General features: G+C 55.9%; 1 protein-coding gene across 1 annotated transcript in view; it reads left to right on the plus strand.

Annotated features, from left to right (window-relative positions):
• LOC139274796 (interleukin-18 receptor 1-like) overlaps positions 1 to 27,585 on the plus strand; it is a 177,904-nt gene that overhangs the window by 73,360 nt on the left and 76,959 nt on the right. Inside the window, exon 3 of the mRNA XM_070891490.1 lies at positions 25,017 to 25,090. Coding sequence (XP_070747591.1) covers positions 25,017 to 25,090 — 74 coding nt within the window. The remainder of the gene's footprint in view (positions 1 to 25,016; positions 25,091 to 27,585) is intronic.

Below are 27,585 nucleotides of genomic sequence, written 5' to 3' on the forward strand. Positions count from 1 at the left end.
CCCTGCTTCCTTCTCCAGTCGGACCAGAATCGACGGAACGAGTCCTGGAACCGCACGTCCTCCAGCAGCCGGTTGTTAAAGTGCCAGTACGCGGACCCCGCCCTCGCGCGGAGCGAAGCGAGCTCCGCCCACACCAGGTGGTGGTCCGAACACGGCACCGGCCGCATGGAGGCCGCCGGGACGCAGGAAACGTACGCCCGAGACACGTAAAGGCGGTCGACTCTAGACCATCCAACTCCAGGCCTCACCCAAGTAAAGGCGCTGGAGTCGGGGTGGAGATTTCGCCAGACGTCCACCAAGTCGAAGGACCCGACCAGGTCCCTCAACTTCTCCATCGCCGTCATGCACTGCGGGGCACCGGAGCGGTCCCTCGCCTCGAGGGTGCAGTTAAAATCCCCCCCGAGGACAATGCAGTCGCCGACGTCGACGGAGCCGAGAAGAGCGGACACCTCTTCAAAGAAGCGCGTCTGCTGCGGGCCGGGATGAGGGGCGTACACGTTCACGAGATGGAGCGGCACGTCCCCCAGGCGAACCGTTACGTGCAGCAAGCGGCCTGGCACGGGCTCCTCGACCCCCAAGATCTCCGGCTGAAAATGCGGGCCCAGCAAGATGGCCACCCCACTAGAAATGGCGGTGAGGTGGCTCATGCGGACCTCTCCTTGCCATTCCAGGAGCCACGTGGCTTCGTCTCCCGGAACGGTGTGGGTTTCTTGCAGGAAGCACACCGCATATTTCCCCTCCCGCAGGAGCGAAAAATTGTCAAATCTACGGCGTGCCCCTCTGCCGCCGTTGATGTTGAGGCTGGCTATGGTTATCTTCATGGCAAAAGCATAGTGCAACCTCTACCTTAACCTATTGTGGGGGAGGGAGCGGAGTCTTTTGTTGAACTCCGCTCCCTCCGCAGCCCAGCGAGGAGTCCCTCGAGCTCGCGCAGCTCAAGGTGCTGCTCCTTTGTCAAGGGCCCGCCCGCGGCCAAGGTTTTAACGGCGGCGCGGACGGACCCCTTGATCAGCTCCGGCTCGGACCATTTTTCCAGGGCCAGTCGGGCTTGGTCGCGGCGACCCCGGCTCTGGGCCAAAAAGTCCCGGAGTTCCTTTGCAGGAACGAGGAGGGCCTCAGCGGCGGCCGCGAGCAGATCCACCGCCTCCCTGGCGGTGGTCTCTAGGTCTTCACCCGCGTCCCCCACCGAGTCCCCGTCCTCCTCCGGGAGGTGGCCGCCAGCAGCCGGCCCATCGACCGCACAAGGTACGGCAAATGAACCGGCCGCTCCAACCGGCCCTGGCACTGCCCCGATCCCACCCCCAGGATCGTCGGCAGAGGAGTCCCCACTGGGCTCTTTTAAAAATGGTGCCGGGTCGGGAAATGACAGCGGAAGGGGTTCCCCCTCCGCCCCAGGAACCGGAGAACAAGGAGAGACCCGGCCATAGGAAATCCCCAGGCCCTCCAAGTGCTCCAGCTCCAAAGTAAGGGGCGAGGGTGGGTGTTCCTCCCCCTCCCCGCTGCCACCCCCCGGCCCAGCATCTACAGTTTCATTAAAAACAGTAAATTGTGTTTCTGCCGGGTCGAGCGTCTCCCGGGGGAAGTTGGGTATTGGCTGGGCGGGCTCAGGTTCGGCCTTTTCGGCCTCGCCCGCCTCAGTCCCCGGGACGCCCGGCCCGGCGGCTACGCATTGCTCCGCGGTCCCCACGCCCCCCACGACAGGCAGATCTTCCACTCCATCCCCGGGAGGCAGAGGCTGGGCAGCCTCAACTGTCTCACCCTCCCCGGGGAAAGACTCCTCGCGCCTGCAGCGCAATTTGGGGGCGCTGGTGGGGGACGCGGGACACGCGGCGGGCACCGACTCCTCCGCGGAGGGATGTTGTTCCCCCTCCGCGTCATTGGGGCGGTGCCTCTTTTTGTTCCTGGGGGCGCGCGGAGTCAGGGAGACCTCCATGTCTGCCGAGGCCTCCCGCTCCGCCCCCCCCTTTTCCTTTTCTTGCCCGCGCCCGGGCCCCTCTGCGGTATTGGTCAAGGGCTCGGGCACGGGCTCGGGGCACCCCGCGCTCGCCGGTGGCTGGGTTGGGCCGAGCGCGGTGGTCAATCCTTCTGGCGCACTGAGGGGACCCGCCTCTAGATGTTTCTTCTTGTTCCGCGCCTTCTTTCCGCTCGGACGCTCTCCCTCCCCCCCGCCGGAGGCCCTGAAAACAAAGGCCTCCGACGATGCCCGCGCACCTACGGCTCCCGGCACGCGGACGCAACTAGGGGGAGGGGTGGCGGCGGCGCCAGCCTTGGCCGCCTTCGATGGTTTGGCGGCCTTGGAGGCGGGGCAGTTCTTGCGAACGTGCCCCACCTCCCTGCAGGCATGGCACCGCACGCCGTCCGACGTCCAGAAGACGCGGTAGGCAGTCCCCTCGTGCACCACATTAAAATCTCCCTCCGTCGTGTCCTCCCGCGCCAGCCGGACAAAGAGCTGGCGGCGGAAGGAGAACACGTGGCGCAGGCTGTTCTCCCTGAGGCCGAGCGGTATGGGGTTGATCCCCGACCTTACCTCCCCCAGTTGTTGTAGGTGAGGGAGGAGGAGCTCAGCGGGAACAAAGGGCGGGACGTTCGACACGATGACCCTCTGCGCGGTGGCCTCGAGAGGATCCACCGGCAGGAACGTCCCGCCCACCGTGAGCCCCCTTTCGAGGGCCAGGGACACCGCCCGCTCCGACCCCAGGAAGAACACGGCCTTCCCAGACATCTTGGAGGCTGCGACAATGGCCGAGGGGCCAACTACCCCAGCCATCGCCCGCACGCACTCCTCGATGGTCATTGTGGGGTGAGTGTAGCTCTTGACCCCGTGTTTTCTAGTAATTAATCTAAATGGTGGCAGGGCAGCGGGTGGCGCAGGAGGGGCCGTGGAAGCGGTTGCCACCTGCGCATACGTCCTTGCTGGCCCTGCCACCGGCGTGGATGGGGTCGCCATCACGGGGTCCCTTTAAGGGCTACACCCACCCCAAAGTCACAGGCCTTAATGGTCTTAATTGGCCTCTTGTATAATGACTGAGCAGAGGAGCCCTTAATGAGGCACACCTCTCCCCTAGTTGGCAATTGGGGAGGGGCCTTGCTCCCTCTGCTCAGTTGTCTTAAATTGTTTGTTTTTTAAATTAAATTTGGAAGGAAGGGCTCTCAGAGAGAGAGGGGAGAAACAGAGTAACAGAGAAAAGAGAGAGGGGGGGTGGGAAGGGGGGGGGGCTGCGAGGGCAGGTCTCTCGTCGCAGCTGTGGGTGGGTGCACTCCCCAGATGGCAAAACACAAAAGTCTTTGAGGTGGTCTTCAGGTGGGGGGAGAAGATGTCTTCACCTGGGGTAGCTGGAGCCACCAGGCACTCCCAACGATCTTTAATTGGGTGATTAATGAAAATCTTCAGCCTGGTAGCTCCAGCTATCCCAGGCTAGGCAATTGGGGGTGGGGGGGGTTTCAATTGTGGGGGGGGGCCTAGTTGTAAGCACGGCCCCCACGCACACTACCACACACACACACACACACCCCCCGCGATGTTCCGGCCCTCAGTGGTCTTCTTTCCTCCCCCCACCGATACAACAAAGTCTGTTTGGGTAAATGCACCCACACCCACCTGTAGAATGTTGGGTCTCCCTCCTTCCACACTGGATGTTGTGGTTTTTCCCCCTCTCTCCAACTCTTTGCAGAATGGTAAAAGATGTTAAAAGAGTTTTCTGCTTTTTCCTCCTCTCCCTCTGGGTAAAGTTGAAGGTGAAGCCCCTTCCTTCCTTCTCTTCCTGGGCTGGTCTCAGGGCTCTCCAGGCAGGAGCTCAAGTTGCTAGCTGCTCTCAGCACTGCTCACAGCTCCAACTGAGCAGGACACGCCTCCACTGCTGCACAATTGGTCCTTGTGCATGAAACTCTTTTTGGAGTTCACCTGCAAAAACATAAAACATGTATCCGTGCCACCCGACCTGGATGACACACACAAGACATTTACAAGGCCCCTTTTTTATTTATTTTTTTTGTGTTTTTTTTTTTTGGGGCACTAAAATCAAATTTTTCCTTTTTCCAGTGCCCCCTATAAAAGGAGAGGGGGACACTAAAAACACCGGCAATTAAAACAAGTTAAACTTTAAAACGTAAAATCAAATTAAAATTTGGTTGCCGGGCGTGATGATGCACTCCAGTCCCTCCGGTGCCCACCTCTCGCGGAAGGCCGCGAGCGTACCGGTGGACACCGCGTGCTCCATCTCCAAGGACACCCTGGACCGGATGTAAGAGCGGAAGAGAGGCAGGCAGTCAGGTTGAACGACCCCCTCGACCGCCCGCTGCCTGGACCGGCTGATGGCACCCTTGGCCGTGCCCAGGAGCAGTCCTACGAGGAGGCCTTCGGACCTACCCGCTCCCCTCCGCACAGGGTGCCCAAAGATCAGGAGAGTGGGACTGAAGTGCAGCCAGAATTTCAGGAGCAGCCCCTTCAAATAATAAAACAGGGGCTGCAACCTCGTGCATTCCATAAAAACATGGAACACGGACTCCTCCAGACCGCAGAAATTGCAGGCGGCCTGGGAGTCCGTGAACCGGCTTAAAAATTTGTTGCACGGCACTGCTCCGTGCACCACCCTCCAGGCCAAGTCCCCGATGAATAGTGGGAGGACCCCTGCGTAGAGGGCCCTCCATCGGGGACCCCCGCCTCCTCCGGACGGCAAGATGGTACGCCATGGCGTGTCCGGACGGCCGGCGAGGATGGCAAAGTTGAGGGTGTGCAGGAGCAGCCCGTACAGGAAACCCCTCCGCGCGGAACTGAAAGGCACGGAGGGGATTTCCCCGAGGCGGCTCAAGTTGTGAGGCGCCGGCCCCCGAGGGAGGTTCCGGGGTTTGGCGCCGATGAGGAATTCCGTCCGGACGGGGGTCAGTTCGGACGGGATCTCCCCACGTGCTTGAGCCTCCTCGATACACCTAACGGAGTCAGGGCCCAGAGCTGTTTTTAGCGACTCGATGGCATCGGCCGCGCGGCGGACGTTGGCAGAATTTAGGCGCCGCGCCAGCGTGACTGGCGCCATCCAGCCCGCTCCTCCGCCATCGAGCAGGTCCCTGACCCTGGTCACCTCACCAGCCACAGCCCTCTCTTCCGACCGCCACATGAAGCCTCGGCCGTGGAGGTACGGATTCCCGAGCAGCGGTTCCTGCAGGACGGCCGCCACTCCAGCCGGCGGAGAGCTGCGCTTGGTGGAGACTTTGTTCCAGACCCTGATGAGTTCCCTGTAAAAGACAGGCAGCTCCCGGAGGGCGGTCCTGGCACCCCCCAAGTTCACAAACAGGAGCTGCGTGTCATAATTGAGGTCGAGCTGCTGGCGGAAGAAATACCTCGCCAGAGCACACCACCTAGGAGGGGGCTCGACGTAAAGGTATCTCTGCAGGGTCTGAAGACGGAAAGTCGCGAGCTGGGCGCTGACGCACACCAACGACTGACCGCCCTCCTCAAGCGGGAGACTCAAGACCGCGACAGAGACCCAGTGCTTCCTGTTGTTCCAGAAGAAGTCCACCAGCTTCTTCTGTATCTTGGCGACAAACGCAGGGGGAGGGGTCAAAGTGACCAGCCGGTACCACAGCATTGCGGCCACCAGCTGGTTTATGACTAGCGCTCGACCCCTGTAGGACAGCACTCGGAGCAGTCCTGTCCAGCGCCCTAGGCGAGCGGCGACCTTGGCCTCCAGCTCCTGCCAGTTCGCCGGCCAGGCTTCCTCGTCGGGGCTAAGGTAGACTCCCAGATAGAGGAGATGGGTCGTGCTCCAGGCAAAAGGCCTGAGCTCCTCCGGCAGGGAGTCCACCCGCCACTGACCCACCAGGAGTCCGGAACATTTCTCCCAGTTGATCCTGGCGGAGGACGCGGCCGAGTAAATCTCCTGGCACTCACGCATCCTCCGCAGGTCAGCGGGATCCTCTACCGCGAGGAGCACGTCATCGGCGTAAGCCGAGAGGACGACCTCCACGCCCGGCCCTTGCAGAGCCAGTCCCGTCAACCTCGTCCGCAAGAGGCGCAGGAAAGGCTCCACGCAAACGGCGTATAACTGGCCGGACATGGGGCATCCCTGGCGCACCCCTCTCCTAAAGCGAAGGGGCGCCGTCAAGGACCCGTTAACCTTAATCAGACACTCCGCGGCGGCGTACAAAAGTCGGATCCGGGCGACGAAATGCGTCCCGAACCCGAAAGCGCGCAGAGTTCCGAGCAGATAGTCGTGATCCACCCTGTCGAACGCCTTCTCTTGGTCGAGGGATAGGAAGGCGACCGACAGACCAGCCTCCTGGGAGCAATGGATGAGGTCCCGGACCAGATGGATGTTGTCGTGGATTGTCCGGCCCGGGACCGTGTATGACTGGTCGGGGTGGATCATGTGGTCCAGCACGGCACCAAGGCGAGCAGACATCGCCCTGGCGAAGATTTTGTAGTCCGTGCTGAGGAGGGAGACCGGGCGCCAGTTCTTAAGGAGGCGGAGATCGCCCTTCTTAGGCAGCAGGACGATGACTGCCCTGCGCCAAGAGAGGGGCATCTCCCCGGTCGCCAGACTTTCCCCCAGGACCCGCGCGTAGTCGCCCCCCAGGACGTCCCAGAACGCCCTGTGGAACTCCACGGTCAGCCCGTCCAGCCCCGGGGATTTTCCCCTCGAGAGCCGGGCGAGGGCACCGGTCAGCTCCGCCAGGCTTAGCGGAGCTTCCAGATTTTCGGCGCCCTCCGGGCCGACCTTCGGCAGGTCCTCCCACAAAACTCTACGCGCTTCCTCGCTGGACGGATCCGGAGAGAACAGAGCCCCGTAATATTCACGGACCCTGTTGTTGACGCCCTCCGGATCCGAGACGAGAGAGCCGTCGTCGGCCAGCAGCGTCAAGAGCTGCTTACGGACACTCTGCCTTTTTTCCAGCGAGTAGAAGAAGGGGGAGCCGCGGTCCAGATCCCGCAGGAACCGGATCCGCGACCTCACGAACGCGCCTCGGGACCCGACGAGCTGCAGGTCCTTCAGCGCGGCCTTCTTCGCTTCGTACACCGTCCGCAGGGCCGGGTCCTGGACGACTTGACCGAGACGGGCTTCCAGGTCGAGCACCTCTTTTTCTAGGCGCCCGACTCTGGCCGCCCGCCTCTTGGTCGACCCCCTCGCGTACTCTTGACAGAAGACGCGGACGTGAGCCTTGCCCACGTCCCACCATAGCCTCAAGGAGGGGAAGCCCCCCTGCTTCCTTCTCCAGTCGGACCAGAATCGACGGAACGAGTCCTGGAACCGCACGTCCTCCAGCAGCCGGTTGTTAAAGTGCCAGTACGCGGACCCCGTCCTCGCGCGGAGCGAAGCGAGCTCCGCCCACACCAGGTGGTGGTCCGAACACGGCACCGGCCGCATGGAGGCCGCCGGGACGCAGGAAACGTACGCCCGAGACACGTAAAGGCGGTCGACTCTAGACCATCCAACTCCAGGCCTCACCCAAGTAAAGGCGCTGGAGTCGGGGTGGAGATTTCGCCAGACGTCCACCAAGTCGAAGGACCCGACCAGGTCCCTCAACTTCTCCATCGCCGTCATGCACTGCGGGGCACCGGAGCGGTCCCTCGCCTCGAGGGTGCAGTTAAAATCCCCCCCGAGGACAATGCAGTCGCCGACGTCGACGGAGCCAAGAAGAGCGGACACCTCTTCAAAGAAGCGCGTTTGCTGCGGGCCGGGATGAGGGGCGTACACGTTCACGAGATGGAGCGGCACGTCCCCCAGGCGAACCGTTACGTGCAGCAAGCGGCCTGGCACGGGCTCCTCGACCCCCAAGATCTCCGGCTGAAAATGCGGGCCCAGCAAGATGGCCACCCCACTAGAAATGGCGGTGAGGTGGCTCATGCGGACCTCTCCTTGCCATTCCAGGAGCCACGTGGCTTCGTCTCCCGGAACGGTGTGGGTTTCTTGCAGGAAGCACACCGCATATTTCCCCTCCCGCAGGAGCGAAAAATTGTCAAATCTACGGCGTGCCCCTCTGCCGCCGTTGATGTTGAGGCTGGCTATGGTTATCTTCATGACAAAAGCATAGTGCAACCTCTACCTTAACCTATTGTGGGGGAGGGAGCGGAGTCTTTTGTTGAACTCCGCTCCCTCCGCAGCCCAGCGAGGAGTCCCTCGAGCTCGCGCAGCTCAAGGTGCTGCTCCTTTGTCAAGGGCCCGCCCGCGGCCAAGGTTTTAACGGCGGCGCGGACGGACCCCTTGATCAGCTCCGGCTCGGACCATTTTTCCAGGGCCAGTCGGGCTTGGTCGCGGCGACCCCGGCTCTGGGCCAAAAAGTCCCGGAGTTCCTTTGCAGGAACGAGGAGGGCCTCAGCGGCGGCCGCGAGCAGATCCACCGCCTCCCTGGCGGTGGTCTCTAGGTCTTCACCCGCGTCCCCCACCGAGTCCCCGTCCTCCTCCGGGAGGTGGCCGCCAGCAGCCGGCCCATCGACCGCACAAGGTACGGCAAATGAACCGGCCGCTCCAACCGGCCCTGGCACTGCCCCGATCCCACCCCCAGGATCGTCGGCAGAGGAGTCCCCACTGGGCTCTTTTAAAAATGGTGCCGGGTCGGGAAATGACAGCGGAAGGGGTTCCCCCTCCGCCCCAGGAACCGGAGAACAAGGAGAGACCCGGCCATAGGAAATCCCCAGGCCCTCCAAGTGCTCCAGCTCCAAAGTAAGGGGCGAGGGTGGGTGTTCCTCCCCCTCCCCGCTGCCACCCCCCGGCCCAGCATCTACAGTTTCATTAAAAACAGTAAATTGTGTTTCTGCCGGGTCGAGCGTCTCCCGGGGGAAGTTGGGTATTGGCTGGGCGGGCTCAGGTTCGGCCTTTTCGGCCTCGCCCGCCTCAGTCCCCGGGACGCCCGGCCCGGCGGCTACGCATTGCTCCGCGGTCCCCACGCCCCCCACGACAGGCAGATCTTCCACTCCATCCCCGGGAGGCAGAGGCTGGGCAGCCTCAACTGTCTCACCCTCCCCGGGGAAAGACTCCTCGCGCCTGCAGCGCAATTTGGGGGCGCTGGTGGGGGACGCGGGACACGCGGCGGGCACCGACTCCTCCGCGGAGGGATGTTGTTCCCCCTCCGCGTCATTGGGGCGGTGCCTCTTTTTGTTCCTGGGGGCGCGCGGAGTCAGGGAGACCTCCATGTCTGCCGAGGCCTCCCGCTCCGCCCCCCCCTTTTCCTTTTCTTGCCCGCGCCCGGGCCCCTCTGCGGTATTGGTCAAGGGCTCGGGCACGGGCTCGGGGCACCCCGCGCTCGCCGGTGGCTGGGTTGGGCCGAGCGCGGTGGTCAATCCTTCTGGCGCACTGAGGGGACCCGCCTCTAGATGTTTCTTCTTGTTCCGCGCCTTCTTTCCGCTCGGACGCTCTCCCTCCCCCCCGCCGGAGGCCCTGAAAACAAAGGCCTCCGACGATGCCCGCGCACCTACGGCTCCCGGCACGCGGACGCAACTAGGGGGAGGGGTGGCGGCGGCGCCAGCCTTGGCCGCCTTCGATGGTTTGGCGGCCTTGGAGGCGGGGCAGTTCTTGCGAACGTGCCCCACCTCCCTGCAGGCATGGCACCGCACGCCGTCCGACGTCCAGAAGACGCGGTAGGCAGTCCCCTCGTGCACCACATTAAAATCTCCCTCCGTCGTGTCCTCCCGCGCCAGCCGGACAAAGAGCTGGCGGCGGAAGGAGAACACGTGGCGCAGGCTGTTCTCCCTGAGGCCGAGCGGTATGGGGTTGATCCCCGACCTTACCTCCCCCAGTTGTTGTAGGTGAGGGAGGAGGAGCTCAGCGGGAACAAAGGGCGGGACGTTCGACACGATGACCCTCTGCGCGGTGGCCTCGAGAGGATCCACCGGCAGGAACGTCCCGCCCACCGTGAGCCCCCTTTCGAGGGCCAGGGACACCGCCCGCTCCGACCCCAGGAAGAACACGGCCTTCCCAGACATCTTGGAGGCTGCGACAATGGCCGAGGGGCCGACTACCCCAGCCATCGCCCGCACGCACTCCTCGATGGTCATTGTGGGGTGAGTGTAGCTCTTGACCCCGTGTTTTCTAGTAATTAATCTAAATGGTGGCAGGGCAGCGGGTGGCGCAGGAGGGGCCGTGGAAGCGGTTGCCACCTGCGCATACGTCCTTGCTGGCCCTGCCACCGGCGTGGATGGGGTCGCCATCACGGGGTCCCTTTAAGGGCTACACCCACCCCAAAGTCACAGGCCTTAAAGGTCTTAATTGGCCTCGTAAATTAACTGAGCAGAGGAGCTCTTAACGAGGTACCTCTCCCCTCGTTGACAATTGGGGAGAGGCCTTGCTCCCTCTGCTCAGTTGTCTTAATTGGTTTTTTTTTTTGCAAATTTGGAAGGAAGAGGCCTCAGAGAGAGAGGGGAGAAACAGAGTAGCAGAGAAAGAGAGAGGGGGGTGGGAAGGGGTGGGGGGGACTGCGAGGGCAGGTCTCCCCTCGCAGCTGTGGGTGGGTGCACTCCCCAGATGGCAAAAACACAAAAGTCCTTGGGGTGGTCTTCAGGTGGGGGGAGAAGATGTCTTCACCTGGGGTAGCTGGAGCCACCAGGCACTCCCAACGATCTTTAATTGGGAGTTTTAAGAAAAACAACAATCTTCAGCCTGGTAGCTCCAGCTATCCCAGGCTAGGCAAATGTGGGGGGTGGGGGGGGTTCCAATTGTGGGGGGGGCCTAGTTGTAAGCACGGCCCCCACGCACACTACCACACACACACACACCCCCCGCGATGTTCCGGCCCTCAGTGGTCTTCTTTCCTCCCCCCACCGATACAACAAAGTCTGTTTGGGGAAATGCACCCACACCCACCTGTAGAATGTTGAGTCTCCCTCCTTCCACACTGGATGGTTGTTGTGGTTTTTCCCCCTCTCTCCAACTCTTTGCAGAAATGGTAAAGATGTTTAAAAGTTTTCTTTTCTCCTCCTCTCCCTCTGGATAAAAGTTGAAGGTGAAACCCCTTCCTTCCTTCTCTTCCTGGCTGGTCTCAGGGCTCTCCAAGCAGGAGCTCAAGTTGCTAGCTGCTTCACTCACTGCTCACAGCTTCTACTGTGCAGGACACGCCTCCACTGCTGCACAATTGGTCCTTGTGCATGAAACTCTTTTAGAGTCTACCTGTGAAAACATAAAACAATAACGGTGCCACCCAACCTGGGTGACACTCCAGACATTTACAAGGCCCTTTTTTTCCCCCCCTTTTTTTTGTTTTTTTTTTGTGTTTTTCTTTTTTTGGTTTTTTTTTTTGGGCACTAAAATCACAATTTTTCCCCAGTGCCCCCTATAAAAGGGAAGGGGACACTAAAAGCACCGGCAATTAAAACAAATTAACTTTAAAACGTAAAATCAAATTAAAATTTGGTTGCCGGGCGTGATGATGCACTCCAGTCCCTCCGGTGCCCACCTCTCGCGGAAGGCCGCGAGCGTACCGGTGGACACCGCGTGCTCCATCTCCAAGGACACCCTGGACCGGATGTAAGAGCGGAAGAGAGGCAGGCAGTCAGGTTGAACGACCCCCTCGACCGCCCGCTGCCTGGACCGGCTGATGGCACCCTTGGCCGTGCCCAGGAGCAGTCCTACGAGGAGGCCCTCGGACCTACCCGCTCCCCTCCGCACAGGGTGCCCAAAGATCAGGAGAGTGGGACTGAAGTGCAGCCAGAATTTCAGGAGCAGCCCCTTCAAATAGTGGAACAGGGGCTGCAACCTTGTGCATTCAATAAAAACATGGAACACGGACTCCTCCAGACCGCAGAAATTGCAGGCGGCCTGGGAGTCCGTGAACCGGCTTAAAAATTTGTTGCACGGCACTGCTCCGTGCACCACCCTCCAGGCCAAGTCCCTGATGAATAGTGGGAGGACCCCTGCGTAGAGTGCCCTCCATCGGGGACCCCCGCCTCCTCCGGACGGCAAGATGGTACGCCATGGCGTGTCCGGACGGCCGGCGAGGATGGCAAAGTTGAGGGTGTGCAGGAGCAGCCCGTACAGGAAACCCCTCCGCGCGGAACTGAAAGGCACGGAGGGGATTTCCCCGAGGCGGCTCAAGTTGTGAGGCGCCGGCCCCCGAGGGAGGTTCCGGGGTTTGGCGCCGATGAGGAATTCCGTCCGGACGGGGGTCAGTTCGGACGGGATCTCCCCACGTGCTTGAGCCTCCTCGATACACCTAACGGAGTCAGGGCCCAGAGCTGTTTTTAGCGACTCGATGGCATCGGCCGCGCGGCGGACGTTGGCAGAATTTAGGCGCCGCGCCAGCGTGACTGGCGCCATCCAGCCCGCTCCTCCGCCATCGAGCAGGTCCCTGACCCTGGTCACCTCACCAGCCACAGCCCTCTCTTCCGACCGCCACATGAAGCCTCGGCCGTGGAGGTACGGATTCCCGAGCAGCGGTTCCTGCAGGACGGCCGCCACTCCAGCCGGCGGAGAGCTGCGCTTGGTGGAGACTTTGTTCCAGACCCTGATGAGTTCCCTGTAAAAGACAGGCAGCTCCCGGAGGGCGGTCCTGGCACCCCCCAAGTTCACAAACAGGAGCTGCGTGTCATAATTGAGGTCGAGCTGCTGGCGGAAGAAATACCTCGCCAGAGCACACCACCTAGGAGGGGGCTCGACGTAAAGGTATCTCTGCAGGGTCTGAAGACGGAAAGTCGCGAGCTGGGCGCTGACGCACACCAACGACTGACCGCCCTCCTCAAGCGGGAGACTCAAGACCGCGACAGAGACCCAGTGCTTCCTGTTGTTCCAGAAGAAGTCCACCAGCTTCTTCTGTATCTTGGCGACAAACGCAGGGGGAGGGGTCAAAGTGACCAGCCGGTACCACAGCATTGCGGCCACCAGCTGGTTTATGACTAGCGCTCGACCCCTGTAGGACAGCACTCGGAGCAGTCCTGTCCAGCGCCCTAGGCGAGCGGCGACCTTGGCCTCCAGCTCCTGCCAGTTCGCCGGCCAGGCTTCCTCGTCGGGGCTAAGGTAGACTCCCAGATAGAGGAGATGGGTCGTGCTCCAGGCAAAAGGCCTGAGCTCCTCCGGCAGGGAGTCCACCCGCCACTGACCCACCAGGAGTCCGGAACATTTCTCCCAGTTGATCCTGGCGGAGGACGCGGCCGAGTAAATCTCCTGGCACTCACGCATCCTCCGCAGGTCAGCGGGATCCTCTACCGCGAGGAGCACGTCATCGGCGTAAGCCGAGAGGACGACCTCCACGCCCGGCCCTTGCAGAGCCAGTCCCGTCAACCTCGTCCGCAAGAGGCGCAGGAAAGGCTCCACGCAAACGGCGTATAACTGGCCGGACATGGGGCATCCCTGGCGCACCCCTCTCCTAAAGCGAAGGGGCGCCGTCAAGGACCCGTTAACCTTAATCAGACACTCCGCGGCGGCGTACAAAAGTCGGATCCGGGCGACGAAATGCGTCCCGAACCCGAAAGCGCGCAGAGTTCCGAGCAGATAGTCGTGATCCACCCTGTCGAACGCCTTCTCTTGGTCGAGGGATAGGAAGGCGACCGACAGACCAGCCTCCTGGGAGCAATGGATGAGGTCCCGGACCAGATGGATGTTGTCGTGGATCGTCCGGCCCGGGACCGTGTATGACTGGTCGGGGTGAATCATGTGGTCCAGCACGGCACCAAGGCGAGCAGACATCGCCCTGGCGAAGATTTTGTAGTCCGTGCTGAGGAGGGAGACCGGGCGCCAGTTCTTAAGGAGGCGGAGATCGCCCTTCTTAGGCAGCAGGACGATGACTGCCCTGCGCCAAGAGAGGGGCATCTCCCCGGTCGCCAGACTTTCCCCCAGGACCCGCGCGTAGTCGCTCCCCAGGACGTCCCAGAACGCCCTGTGGAACTCCACGGTCAGCCCGTCCAGCCCCGGGGATTTTCCCCTCGAGAGCCGGGCGAGGGCACCGGTCAGCTCCGCCAGGCTTAGCGGAGCTTCCAGATTTTCGGCGCCCTCCGGGCTGACCTTCGGCAGGTCCTCCCACAAAACTCTACGCGCTTCCTCGCTGGACGGATCCGGAGAGAACAGAGCCCCGTAATATTCACGGACCCTGTTGTTGACGCCCTCCGGATCCGAGACGAGAGAGCCGTCGTCGGCCAGCAGCGTCAAGAGCTGCTTACGGACACTCTGCCTTTTTTCCAGCGAGTAGAAGAAGGGGGAGCCGCGGTCCAGATCCCGCAGGAACCGGATCCGCGACCTCACGAACGCGCCTCGGGACCCGACGAGCTGCAGGTCCTTCAGCGCGGCCTTCTTCGCTTCGTACACCGTCCGCAGGGCCGGGCCCTGGACGACTTGACCGAGACGGGCTTCCAGGTCGAGCACCTCTTTTTCTAGGCGCCCGACTCTGGCCGCCCGCCTCTTGGTCGACCCCCTCGCGTACTCTTGACAGAAGACGCGGACGTGAGCCTTGCCCACGTCCCACCATAGCCTCAAGGAGGGGAAGCCCCCCTGCTTCCTTCTCCAGTCGGACCAGAATCGACGGAACGAGTCCTGGAACCGCACGTCCTCCAGCAGCCGGTTGTTAAAGTGCCAGTACGCGGACCCCATCCTCGCGCGGAGCGAAGCGAGCTCCGCCCACACCAGGTGGTGGTCCGAACACGGCACCGGCCGCATGGAGGCCGCCGGGACGCAGGAAACGTACGCCCGAGACACGTAAAGGCGGTCGACTCTAGACCATCCAACTCCAGGCCTCACCCAAGTAAAGGCGCTGGAGTCGGGGTGGAGATTTCGCCAGACGTCCACCAAGTCGAAGGACCCGACCAGGTCCCTCAACTTCTCCATCGCCGTCATGCACTGCGGGGCACCGGAGCGGTCCCTCGCCTCGAGGGTGCAGTTAAAATCCCCCCCGAGGACAATGCAGTCGCCGACGTCGACGGAGCCAAGAAGAGCGGACACCTCTTCAAAGAAGCGCGTTTGCTGCGGGCCGGGATGAGGGGCGTACACGTTCACGAGATGGAGCGGCACGTCCCCCAGGCGAACCGTTACGTGCAGCAAGCGGCCTGGCACGGGCTCCTCGACCCCCAAGATCTCCGGCTGAAAATGCGGGCCCAGCAAGATGGCCACCCCACTAGAAATGGCGGTGAGGTGGCTCATGCGGACCTCTCCTTGCCATTCCAGGAGCCACGTGGCTTCGTCTCCCGGAACGGTGTGGGTTTCTTGCAGGAAGCACACCGCATATTTCCCCTCCCGCAGGAGCGAAAAAATGTCAAATCTACGGCGTGCCCCTCTGCCGCCGTTGATGTTGAGGCTGGCTATGGTTATCTTCATGGCAAAAGCATAGTGCAACCTCTACCTTAACCTATTGTGGGGGAGGGAGCGGAGTCTTTTGTTGAACTCCGCTCCCTCCGCAGCCCAGCGAGGAGTCCCTCGAGCTCGCGCAGCTCAAGGTGCTGCTCCTTTGTCAAGGGCCCGCCCGCGGCCAAGGTTTTAACGGCGGCGCGGACGGACCCCTTGATCAGCTCCGGCTCGGACCATTTTTCCAGGGCCAGTCGGGCTTGGTCGCGGCGACCCCGGCTCTGGGCCAAAAAGTCCCGGAGTTCCTTTGCAGGAACGAGGAGGGCCTCAGCGGCGGCCGCGAGCAGATCCACCGCCTCCCTGGCGGTGGTCTCTAGGTCTTCACCCGCGTCCCCCACCGAGTCCCCGTCCTCCTCCGGGAGGTGGCCGCCAGCAGCCGGCCCATCGACCGCACAAGGTACGGCAAATGAACCGGCCGCTCCAACCGGCCCTGGCACTGCCCCGATCCCACCCCCAGGATCGTCGGCAGAGGAGTCCCCACTGGGCTCTTTTAAAAATGGTGCTGGGTCGGGAAATGACAGCGGAAGGGGTTCCCCCTCCGCCCCAGGAACCGGAGAACAAGGAGAGACCCGGCCATAGGAAATCCCCAGGCCCCCCAAGTGCTCCAGCTCCAAAGTAAGGGGCGAGGGTGGGTGTTCCTCCCCCTCCCCGCTGCCACCCCCCGGCCCAGCATCTACAGTGTCATAATTATTTGTTTCATTCTCTGCCGGGTCGAGCAAATCCCGGGGTAAGTTGTGTATTGGCTGGGCGGGCTCAGGTTCGGCCTTTTCGGTCCCGCCCGCCTCAGTCCCCGGGACGCCCGGCCCGGCGGCTACGCATTCCTCCGCGGTCCCCACGCCCCCCACGACAGGCAGATCTTCCACTCCATCCCCGGGAGGCAGAGGCTGGGCAGCCTCAACTGTCTCACCCTCCCCGGGGAAAGACTCCTCGCGCCTGCAGCGCAATTTGGGGGCGCTGGTGGGGGACGCGGGACACGCGGCGGGCACCGCCTCCTCCGCGGAGGGATGTTGTTCCCCCTCCGCCTCATTGGGGCGGTGCCTCTTTTTGTTCCTGGGGGCGCGCGGAGTCAGGGAGACCTCCATGTCTGCCGAGGCCTCCCGCTCCGCACCCCCCTTTTCCTTTTCTTGCCCGCGCCTGGGCCCCTCTGTGGTGGTATTCAAGGGCCCGGGCACGGGCTCGGGGCACCCCGCGCTCGCCGGTGACTGGGTTGGGCTGAGCGCGGTGGTCAGACTTTCCGGCGCACCGAGGGGACCCGCCTCTAGATGTTTCTCCTTCTTCCGCGCCTTCTTTCCGCTCGGACGCTCTCCCTCCCCCCCGCCGGAGGCCCTGAAAACAAAGGCCTCCGACGATGCCCGCGCACCCATGGCTCCCGGCACGCGGACGCAACTAGGGGGAGGGGTGGCGGCAGCGCCAGCCTTGGCCGCCTTCGGTGGTTTGGCGGCCTTGGAGGCGGGGCAGTTCTTACGAACATGCCCCACCTCCCTGCAGGCATGGCACCGCACGCCGTCCGACGTCCAGAAGACGCGGTAGGCAGTCCCCTCGTGCACCACATTAAAGTGCCCTTCTGTCACGTCCTCCCGCGCCAGCCGGACAAAGAGCTGGCGGCGGAAGGAGAACACGTGGCGCAGGCTGTTCTCCCTGAGGCCGAGCGGTATGGGGTTGATCCCTGACCTTACCTCCCCCAGTTGTTGTAGGTGAGGGAGGAGGAGCTCAGCGGGAACAAAGGGCGGGACGTTCGACACGATGACCCTCTGCGCGGTGGCCTCGAGAGGATCCACCGGTAGGAACGTCCCGCCCACCGTGAGCCCCTTTTCGAGGGCCAGGGACACCGCCCGCTCCGACCCCAGGAAGAAAACAGCCTTCCCAGACATCTTGGAGGCTGCGACAATGGCCGAGGGGCCGACTACCCCAGCCATCGCCCGCACGCACTCCTCAATGCTCATTGTGGGGTGAGTGTAGCTCTTGACCCCGTGTTTTCTAGTAATTAATCTAAATGGTGGCAGGGCAGCGGGTGGCGCAGGAGGTGCTGTGGAAGCGGTTGCCACCTGCGCATACGTCCTTGCTGGCCCTGCCACCGGCGTGGATGGGGTCGCCATCACGGGGTCCCTTTAAGGGCTACACCCACCCCAAAGTCACAGGCCTTAATGGTCTTTAATGGCCTCTTATGTTCACTGAGCAGAGGAGCCCTTAACGAGGCACCTCTCCCCTCGTTGACAATTGGGGAGAGGCCTTGCTCCCTCTGCTCAGTTGTCTTAATTGGTTTTTTTTTGCAAATTTGGAAGGAAGAGGCCTCAGAGAGAGAGGGGAGAAACAGAGTAGCAGAGAAAGAGAGAGGGGGGTGGGAAGGGGGGGGGGGGACTGCGAGGGCAGGTCTCCCCTCGCAGCTGTGGGTGGGTGCACTCCCCAGATGGCAAAAACACAAAAGTCCTTGGGGTGGTCTTCAGGTGGGGGGAGAAGATGTCTTCACCTGGGGTAGCTGGAGCCACCAGGCACTCCTAACGATCTTTAATTGGGTGAATAAGAAAAACAACAATCTTCAGCCTGGTAGCTCCAGCTATCCCAGGCTAGGCAAATGTGGGGGGGTGGGGGGGGGTTCCAATTGTGGGGGGGGCCTAGTTGTAAGCAAGGCCCCCACACACACTTCCACACACACACACACCCCCCGCGATGTTCCGGCCCTCAGTGGTCTTCTTTCCTCCCCCCACCGATACAACAAAGTCTTTTTTGGGAAATGCACCCACACCCACCTGTAGAATGTTGAGTCTCCCTCCTTCCACACTGGATGGTTGTTGTGGTTTTTCCCCCTCTCTCCAACTCTTTGCAGAAATGGTAAAGATGTTTAAAAGTTTTCTTTTCTCCTCCTCTCCCTCTGGATAAAAGTTGAAGGTGAAACCCCTTCCTTCCTTCTCTTCCTGGCTGGTCTCAGGGCTCTCCAAGCAGGAGCTCAAGTTGCTAGCTGCTTCACTCACTGCTCACAGCTTCTACTGTGCAGGACACGCCTCCACTGCTGCACAATTGGTCCTTGTGCATGAATGACAGAAGGATAGTTTGCAGGTGAAGCAGGTAATCAGGAAGGCGAATGGAATGTTGGCCTTCATTGTGAGAGGGATGGAGTACAAAAGCAGGGTGGTCCTGCTGCAACTGTATAGGGTATTGGTAAGGCTGCACCTGGAGTACTGCGTGCAGTTTTGGTCACCTTACTTAAGGAAGGATATACTGGCTTTGGAGGGGGTACAGAGACGATTCACTAGGCTGATTCCGGAGATGAGGGGGTTACCTTATGATGATAGATTGAGTAGACTGGGTCTTTACTCGTTGGAGTTCAGAAGGATGAGGGGTGATCTTATAGAAACATTTAAAATCATGAAAAGGATAGACAAGATAGAGGCAGAGAGGTTGTTTCCACTGGTAGGGGAGACTAGAATTAGGGGGCACAGCCTCAAAATACGGGGGAGCAAATTTAAAACCGAGTTGAGAAGGAATTTCTTCTCCAGAGGGTTGTGAATCTGTGGAATTCTCTGCCCAAGGAAGCAGTTGAGGCTAGCTCATTGAATGTATTCAAGTCACAGATAGATAGATTTTTAACCAATAAGGGAATTAAGGGTTACGGGGAGCGGGCGGGTAAGTGGAGCTGAGTCCACGGCCAGATCAGCCATGATGTTATTGAATGGCGGAGCAGGCTCGAGGGGCAAGATGGCCTACTCCTGTTTCTAATTCTTATGTTCTTATGTAAGAGGGAAGAGGAGTAGAAAGAAAAGGGCACTCAGCAATGCCGCTTCCGAGAATGGCCAGCAATGTCTCCTCCATGGGGGTTAAAACATGCAGAGGCTTCTCTCCCCCTCCCATAAATTTCTGCTGCCTCCTGTTGAGCACCACCTCCTGCAATAAAGAGGGAAGTGTGTCAGCGAGTATCGTGCAATATGTTTGGGTGATGTGGCTGCAATGGTTAAATAGCTGGCAGTGTGAGGCTTGCAACAGTATTAAGTATGTAAGGGTGAGGTAAAGCACACGGATATTAGGTATGAAACCTGATTGACAGAGATTGTTGGCAGGTGAATGGTGGGGGTGTAGTGAATTAAGCAGTGGATGAGACTAGTGGAGCAGTTGATAGGATATGGCAATTGAAGATGCAATCCTGACTTTGAGAACTCGTGTGAGATTATTAACCCTCTTCACACACTGCATCTAGGTGCTTGGGGATACATAGAAACATAGAAACATAGAAAATAGGTGCAGGAGCAGGCCATTCGGCCCTTCGAGCCTGCACCACCATTAAATAAAATCATGGCTGATCACTCCCTCAGTACCTCATTCCTGCTTTCTCTCCATACCCCTTGATCCCTTTAGTCATAAGGGCCATATCTAACTCCCTCTTGAATATATCCAATGAACTGGCATCAACAACTCTCTGTGGTAGGGAATTACACAGGTTAACAACTCTCTGAGTGAAGAATTTTCTCCTCATCTCAGTCCTAAATGGCCTACTCCTTATCCTAAGATTGTGTCCCCTGGTTCTGCACTTCCCCATCATCGGGAACATTCTTCCCGCATCTAACCTGTCCAGTCCCATTAGAATCTTATAAGTTTCTATGAGATCCCCGCTCATCCTTCTAAATTCCATTGTGTAAAGGCCCAGTTGATCCAGTCTCTTCTCATATCTTAGTCCCACCATCCCGGGAATCAGTCTGGTTAACCTTCAATGCACTTCCTCAATAGCAAGAACGTCCTTCCTCAGATTAGGAGACCAAAACTGAACACAATATTCCAGATGAGGCCTCACCAAGGCCCTGTACAACCGCAGTAAGACCTCCCTGTTCCTATACTCCTATACTGTATTAGCATGGATAGAGAATTGGCTGGCGAACAGAAAGCAGAGAGTCGGGATAAATGGGTCCTTTTCGGGTTGGAAATTGGTGGTTAGTGGTGTGCCACAGGGATCGTGCTGGGACCACAACTGTTTACAATATACATCGATGACCTGGAAGAGGGGACAGTGTGTAGTGTAACAAAATTTGCAGATGACACAAAGATTAGTGGGAAAGCGGGTTGTGTAGAGGACACAGAGAGGCTGTAAAGAGATTTGGATAGGTTAAGCGAATGGGCTAAGGTTTGGCAGATGGAATACAATGTCGGAAAGTGTGAGGTCATCCACCTTGGGGAAAAAAAACAGTAAAAGGAAATATTATTTGAATGGGGAGAAATTACAACATGCTGAGGTGCAGAGGGACCTGGGGGCCCTTGTGCATGAATCCCAAAAGGTTAGTTTGCAAGTGCAGCAGGTAATCAGGAAGGTGAATGGAATGTTGGCCTTCATTGCAAGAAGGATGGAGTACAAAAGCAGGGAGGTCCTGCTGCAACTGTATAGAGTATTGGTGAGGCCGCACCTGGAGTACTGCGTGCAGTTTTGGTCACCTTACTTAAGGAAGGATATACTGGCTTTGGAGGGGGTACAGAGACGATTCACGAGGCTGATTCCGGAGATGAGGGGGTTACCTTATGATGATAGATTGAGTAGACTGGGTCTTTACTCGTTGGAGTTCAGAAGGATGAGGGGTGATCTTATAGAAACATTTAAAATAATGAAAGAGATAGACAAGATAGAAGCAGAGAGGTTGTTTCCACTGGTAGGGGAGACTAGAACTAGGGGGCACAGCCTCAAAATACAGGGGAGCCAATTTAAAACCGAGTTGAGAAGGAATTTCTTCTCCCAGAGGGTTGTGAATCTGTGGCATTCTCTGCCCAAGGAAGCAGTTGAGGCTAGTTCATTGAATGTATTCAAGTCACAGATAGATAGATTTTTAACCAATAAGGGAATTAAGGGTTACGGGGAGCGGGCGGGTAAGTGGAGCTGAGTCCAAGGCCAGATCAGCCATGATCTTGTTGAGTGGCGGAGCAGGCTCGAGGGGCTAGATGGCCTACTCCTATTCCTAGTTCTTATGTTCTTATGTTCTTATACTCAAATCCCATAGCTATGAAGGCCAACATGCCATTTTCCTTCTTCACCGTCTGCTGTACCTGCATGCCAACTTTCAATGACTGATGAACTATGACACCTAGGTCTCGTTGCACCTCCCCTTTTCCTAATCTGCCGCCATTCAGATAATATCCTGCCTTCGTGTTTTTGCCACCAAAGTGGATAACCTCACATTTATCCACATTATACTGCATCTGCCATGCATTTGCCCGCTCACCTTTCCTGTCCAAGTCACCCTGCAGCTTTTTAGCGTCCTCCTCACAGCTCACACCGCCACCCAGTTTAGTGTCATCTGCAAACTTGGAGATATTACACTCAATTCCTTCATCTAAATCATTAATGTATATTGTAAAGTGCTGGGGTGCCAGCACTGAGCCCTGCGGCATTCCACTACTCACTGCCTGCCATTCTGAAAAGGATCCATTTATCCCGACTCTCTGCTTCCTGTCTGCCAACCAGATCTCTATCCACGTCAGTACATTACCCCCAATACCATGTGCTTTGATTTTGCACACCAATCTCTTGTGTGGGACCTTGCCAAAAATCTTTTGAAAGTCCAAATACATCACATCTCCCTTGTCCACTCTACTAGTTACATCCTCAAAAAATTCCAGAAGATTTGTCAAGCATGATTTCCCTTTCATAAATCCATGCTGACTTTGACCGATCCTGTCACTGCTTTCCAAATGCGCTGCTATTTCATCTTTAATAATTGATTCCAACATTTTCCCCACTACTGATGTCAGGCTAACCGATCTATAATTACCTGTTTTCTCTCTTCCTTCTTTTTTGAACAGTGGTATTACATTAGCTACCCTCCAGTCCATAGGAACTGATCCAGAGTCGATAGACTGTTGGAAAATGATCACCAATGCATCCACTATTTCTATGGCCACTTCCTTAAGTACTCTGGGATACAGACTATCAGGCCCCGGGGATTTATCGGCCTTCAATCGCATCAATTTCCTTAACACAATTTCCCGCTTTATAAGGATATCCTTCAGAGCCTCCTTCTCACTAGACCCTCGGTCCCCTAGTATTTCCAGAAGGTTATTTTTGTCTTCCTTCGTGAAAACAGAACCAAAGTATTTGTTTAACTGGTCTGCCATTTCTTTGTTCCCCATTATAAATTCACCTGAATCTGACTGCAAGGGACCTATGTTTGTTTTCACTAATCTTTTTCTCTTCACATATCTATAGAAGCTTTTGCAGTCAGTTTTTATGTTCCCAGCAAGCTTTCTCTCATACTCTATTTCCCCCTCCTAATTAAACCCTTTGTCCTCCTCTGATGTAATACAAAATTCTCCCACTCCTCAGGTTTGTTGCTTTTTCTGGCCAATTTATATGCCGCTTCCTTGGATTTAACACTATCCTTAATTTCCCTTGTTAGCCACGGTTGAGCCACCTTCCCCATTTTATTTTTACTCCAGACAGGGATGTACAATTGTTGAAGTTCATCCATGTGATCTTTAAATGTTTGCCATTGCCTATCCACCGTCAACCCTTTAAGTATCACTTGCCAGTCTATTCTAGCCAATTCACATCTCATACCATTGAAGTTACCTTTCCCCAAGTTCAGGACCCTAGTCTCTGAGTTAACTGTGTCACTCTCCATCTTAATAAGAATTCTACCATATTATGGTCACTCTTCTCCAAGGGGCCTCGCACAACAAGATTGTTAATTAGTCCTTTCTCATTACACATCACCCATTGTAGGATGGGCAGCCCTCTAGTTGGTTCCTCAAAATATTGGTCTCGAAACCCATTCCTAATGCACTCCATGAAATCCTCCTCCACTGCATTGCTACCAGTTTGGTTAGCCCAGTCAATATGTAGATTAAAGTCACCCATGATAACTGCTGTACCTTTATTGCACGCATCCCTAATTTCTTGTTTGATGCTGTCCCCAACCTCACTACTACTGTTTGGTGGGCTGTACACAACTCCCACTAGCGTTTTCTGCCCTTTGGTATTCTGTAGCTCCACCCATACAGATTCCACATCATCAAAGCTAATGTCCTTCCTTACTATTGCATTAATTTCCTCTTGAACCAGCAACGCCACCCCACCTCCTTTTTCTTTCTGTCTATCCTTTATAAATGTTGAATACCCCTGGATGTTGAGTTCCCAGCCTTGGTCACCCTGCAGCCATGTCTCCATGATGCCAATTACATCATATCTGTTAACTGCTATCTGCGCAGTTAATTCGTCCACCTTATTGAAAATACTCCTCGCATTGAGGCGCAGAGTCTTCAGGCTTGTCTTTTTAACACCGTTTGCCCCTTTTGGATTTTGCTGTATTGTGTCCCTTTTTGCTTTTTGCCTTGGGTTTCTCTGCCCTCCACTTTTACTTTTCTTCTTTCTATCTTTTGCTACTGCCCCCATTCTACTTCCATCTGTCTCTCTGCATAGGTTCCCATCCCCCTGCCATATTAGTTTAACCCCTCCCCAACAGCACTAGCAAACACTCCCCCTAGGACATTGGTTCCGGTCCTGCCCAGGTGCAGACCATCCGGTTTGTACTGGTCCCACCCCCAGCAGAACCGGTTCCAGTGTCCCAGGAATTTGAATCCCTCCCTTCTGCACCACTCCTCAATACACTCCTGGTATTGATCTCCGCTGCTATCTCTTGCCGCTGCCTTCTGAGCATGTGTCTGAAGAGTCTCCGATCCTCCTGAGTGATGCAGGACATTTCTCCTTCTCTCTTCCACCAACAACTCCAGTGCAGTGTTCGAAAACCTTTATGCTTGCTCTCCCCCATGTTCAGCCAGTGCTGAATCTTCTACAGCATAATATTCACAATGTTCTCATTACCACCAGCACCCACAATGCACCTCCCCTCTTAGAGGTGCAGGCTAGCTGTAAGTAGTGCTGGCACTCACAATATTGGGCCCCCTGCTGATGCATGCAGTCAATCAACAGCGTGAGGAGTGTTGGTTGCATGTAGCAATCATGGAAATGAGCAGGTAGCACAAAGTTGTTGTCCTGCCTGCAGTGCAATCAATGGGCACGAGTTAATCAGGCATCGCAATTCCTGCACCTGTTTTTAGGGGTTATCCAACTTAACCCTCTTAATGTTATCTTTTATTTTGTTGCAGTCTTCCTCAATATTAACTATATCAACCAATTCGGTGTCATCCACAAATGTTGATATTGTACCTCTGATTCCCGAATCTAAATCATTTATGTAAATGGTGAACAACAGTAGTCCCAGGACTGAACCCTGTGGAAAACCACTGCCCACCTTCTGCCAGTCTGAGTAAATACCTTTCACTCTCCACTCTCTGTTTTCTGTTTTGTAACCAGTCTACCACTTTCTCTTGAGTACAATATCTGGCCACTATCTGAACAGAAATATGCACATACTCGCTGCCTTCTGATCACTAACATGCTATCATCTATGTGACCTTTGTGCTGCAAATTACACAGTTTCTATTCATTCCATCAGATGAAAGCAACTTTGCTGCTCAACAAATTTTAGCATCACCAAACTTCTACTATCTATGACTTTCTTTTACCTAAGCTTTTCCTTGGAATCAGTGTGTGATATGTAACTTCTAAGTATTATCTGAGTGGCAGTTGCACATGAAGGAGTGCCTGGTGTGTCAATATGAGCCTCTTAGGACCCAGGATAGCAGTACCTGTATCATGTCAGCACATGCTTGTCATCATCCGCTTTGGATCTAGGTAAACGGGATTGAATAGAGAACTTGTCACTGTTATGGGTTCTATTTATCCATATGTTTTACTGGGCTGAGACAAATAATGCTGTTACATTTTTATCTCAATTGCAGGATGAATGTAATGCTCTGGATGTTTTTGTTAACATTCACCATATCTGAATCGATGAATGGGTGTATTACTAAAGGTAAAATAACCCTAGATTATCTTTTCATGTACCTAAACTGCATGTAAAGTGTGTCCTAGATTTTGTTTACACTGCTTGCTAAACTATTTCTTTAATTCTGTTCTTTCCTTCAGCTTTTGATGATTATGATTGACTTGGATTTTATTAAACAGAAAATAGTCTAAGTTTTATGTTTTGCTAATAAACATCTTTGGTTTAAAATTTTGAACTTCAGCAACATGGGAATGTACGTGAACAGAAAAGACCATTGCAGTCAATCTGTCTAGTCAAATTGTTTATGTTGTGTATGGAGAAAGAGTCAGACGGAACACTGTGACCTCAAAGTAAAGTGTGACCATAGTCTTTTATTGCAGGTCTCCAGAGTGCCTTCCAGCCTGTGAGGCCACTTTAAATACCTGTGCTCCCAAGGGATTATGGGATTCCTTGGGACTCCAAGGGATGAGCCCTCTGGTGGCTGTATAGAGTAAATACAAGTTTACATATATAACAGTTTAGAAGATATCATATCCCACAATACCCTCTAGAAATTTACAGCACGGAAGGAGACCATTTCGGCCCATCAGTCCGTGCCAGCCGACAAAGAACTATCCAGCTTGATCCCACTTTCCAGCTCTTGGTCCGCAGCCCTGTAGATTACGGCACTTCAAGTGCACATCCAAGCCCTTTATAAATATGATGAGTGTTTCTGCCTCTACCACCCTTTCAGGCAGTGAGTTCCAGACCCCAACCACCCTCTGGGTGAAGTATTTCCCTTCAAATCCCATCTGAACCTTCTACCAATTACTTTAAATCTATGCCCCCTGGTTGTTGACCTCTCTGCAAAGGGAAATAGGATCTTCTTATCCACTCTATCTAGACCCCTCATAATTTTATAATCCTCAATAAGGTCTCCCTTCAGCCTCTTCTGTTCCAAAGAAAACAGACCCAGCCTATCCAATCTTTCCTCATAGCTAAAATTCTCCAGTCCAGGCAACATCCTTATAAATTTCCTCTTTACCCTATCTCGTGCAGTCACATCTTTCCTGTAATGCGGTGACCTGAACTGCGTGCTGTACTCTAGCTGTGGCCTAACTAATGTTTTATACAGTTCAAGCATAACCCCCCTGCTGTTGAATTCTATGCCTCAGCTAATAAAGGCAAGTATTCCATATGCCTTCTTAAACATAGAAACATAGAAAATAGGAGCAGTAGTAGTCCATGCAGCCCTTCAAATCTGTACTGCCATTCAGTATGATCATGGCTGATCCTCTATCTCAACATCATATTCCCCCTTTTTCCCCATACCCACCTTATCTACCTGTCCTGCTACCTTTAGGGATCTGTGGACCTGCACTCTAAGGTCCCTTTGTTCCTCTACACTTCTGAGTGTCCTACCATTTAATGTGTAATCCCTTGCCTTGTTAGCCCTCCTCAAATGCATTACCTCACACTTCTCCAGATTGAATTCCATTTACTACTGTTCTGCCCATCTTACCAGTACATTGATATCTTTCTGCAGTCTACAGCATTCTTCTTTATTATCAACCACACAGCCGATTTTAGTATCATCTGCAAACTTCTTAATCATACCCGTACATTCAAGTTTAAATTATTGATATATACCACAAAAAGCAAGGCACCTAGTACCGAGCCCTGCGGAATCCCTGCGGAGACAGTTTTGGTTCCAATTGCCACTTTGCCCTGGATCCCATGGGCTTTTACTTTCACGCCCAGTCTGCCATGTGGGTCCTTATCAAAAATCCACATACACTACATCAAAAGCACTATCCTCATCGACCCTCCTTGTTACCTCCTCAAAAACTTCAATCAAGTTGGTCAGACATGACCTTCCCTTAACAAATCCACGCTGACTGTCCTTGATTAATCCGTGTCTTTCTAAATTTCTAAATTCTAAATTTTTTCCAAAAATTTTCCCACCACCAAGGCTAGGCTGACTGGCCTGTAATTACTTGGTCTATCCCTTTCTCCCTTTTTAAACAAAGGTACAATGTTAGCAGTCTTCCAGTCCTCCAGCACCACACCTGAAGCTAGAATGGATTGGAAAATGATGATTAAAGCCTCTACTATTTCCTCTTTTGCTTCTCTTAACAGCCTGGATATATTTCATCTGGGCCTGGGAATTTATCCACTTTCAAAGCTTCTAAGTCCCTTAACACTCCTCTCTTACTATGTTTATTTCATCTAATATTTCACACTCCTCCTCCCTGATTGCAATGTCTGCATCGCCCCTCTCTTTTGTGAAAACAGATGCAAAGTGCTCATTAAGAGCCATACCTACATTTTCCGCCTCCACATACAGATTACCTTTATAGTCTCCAATAGGCCCTACTCTTTGTTTAGATGTTCCAGGGCCAGCCGTTCCAGCTCTTTTTGTAGCCCCGATCTGCGGAGGTGTTCTCATACAGGTCGTGGTGGCCCACAATGTTCCAGGGTTCCTGGACAGCTTTGTTGCTCTCCCTTCTGATTCTATTCTCAGGTTCCCATCCTCTGCCAAG

Source organism: Pristiophorus japonicus, chromosome 10, assembly GCF_044704955.1.
Source record: "Pristiophorus japonicus isolate sPriJap1 chromosome 10, sPriJap1.hap1, whole genome shotgun sequence".
Lineage (NCBI taxonomy): Eukaryota > Metazoa > Chordata > Chondrichthyes > Pristiophoridae > Pristiophorus > Pristiophorus japonicus.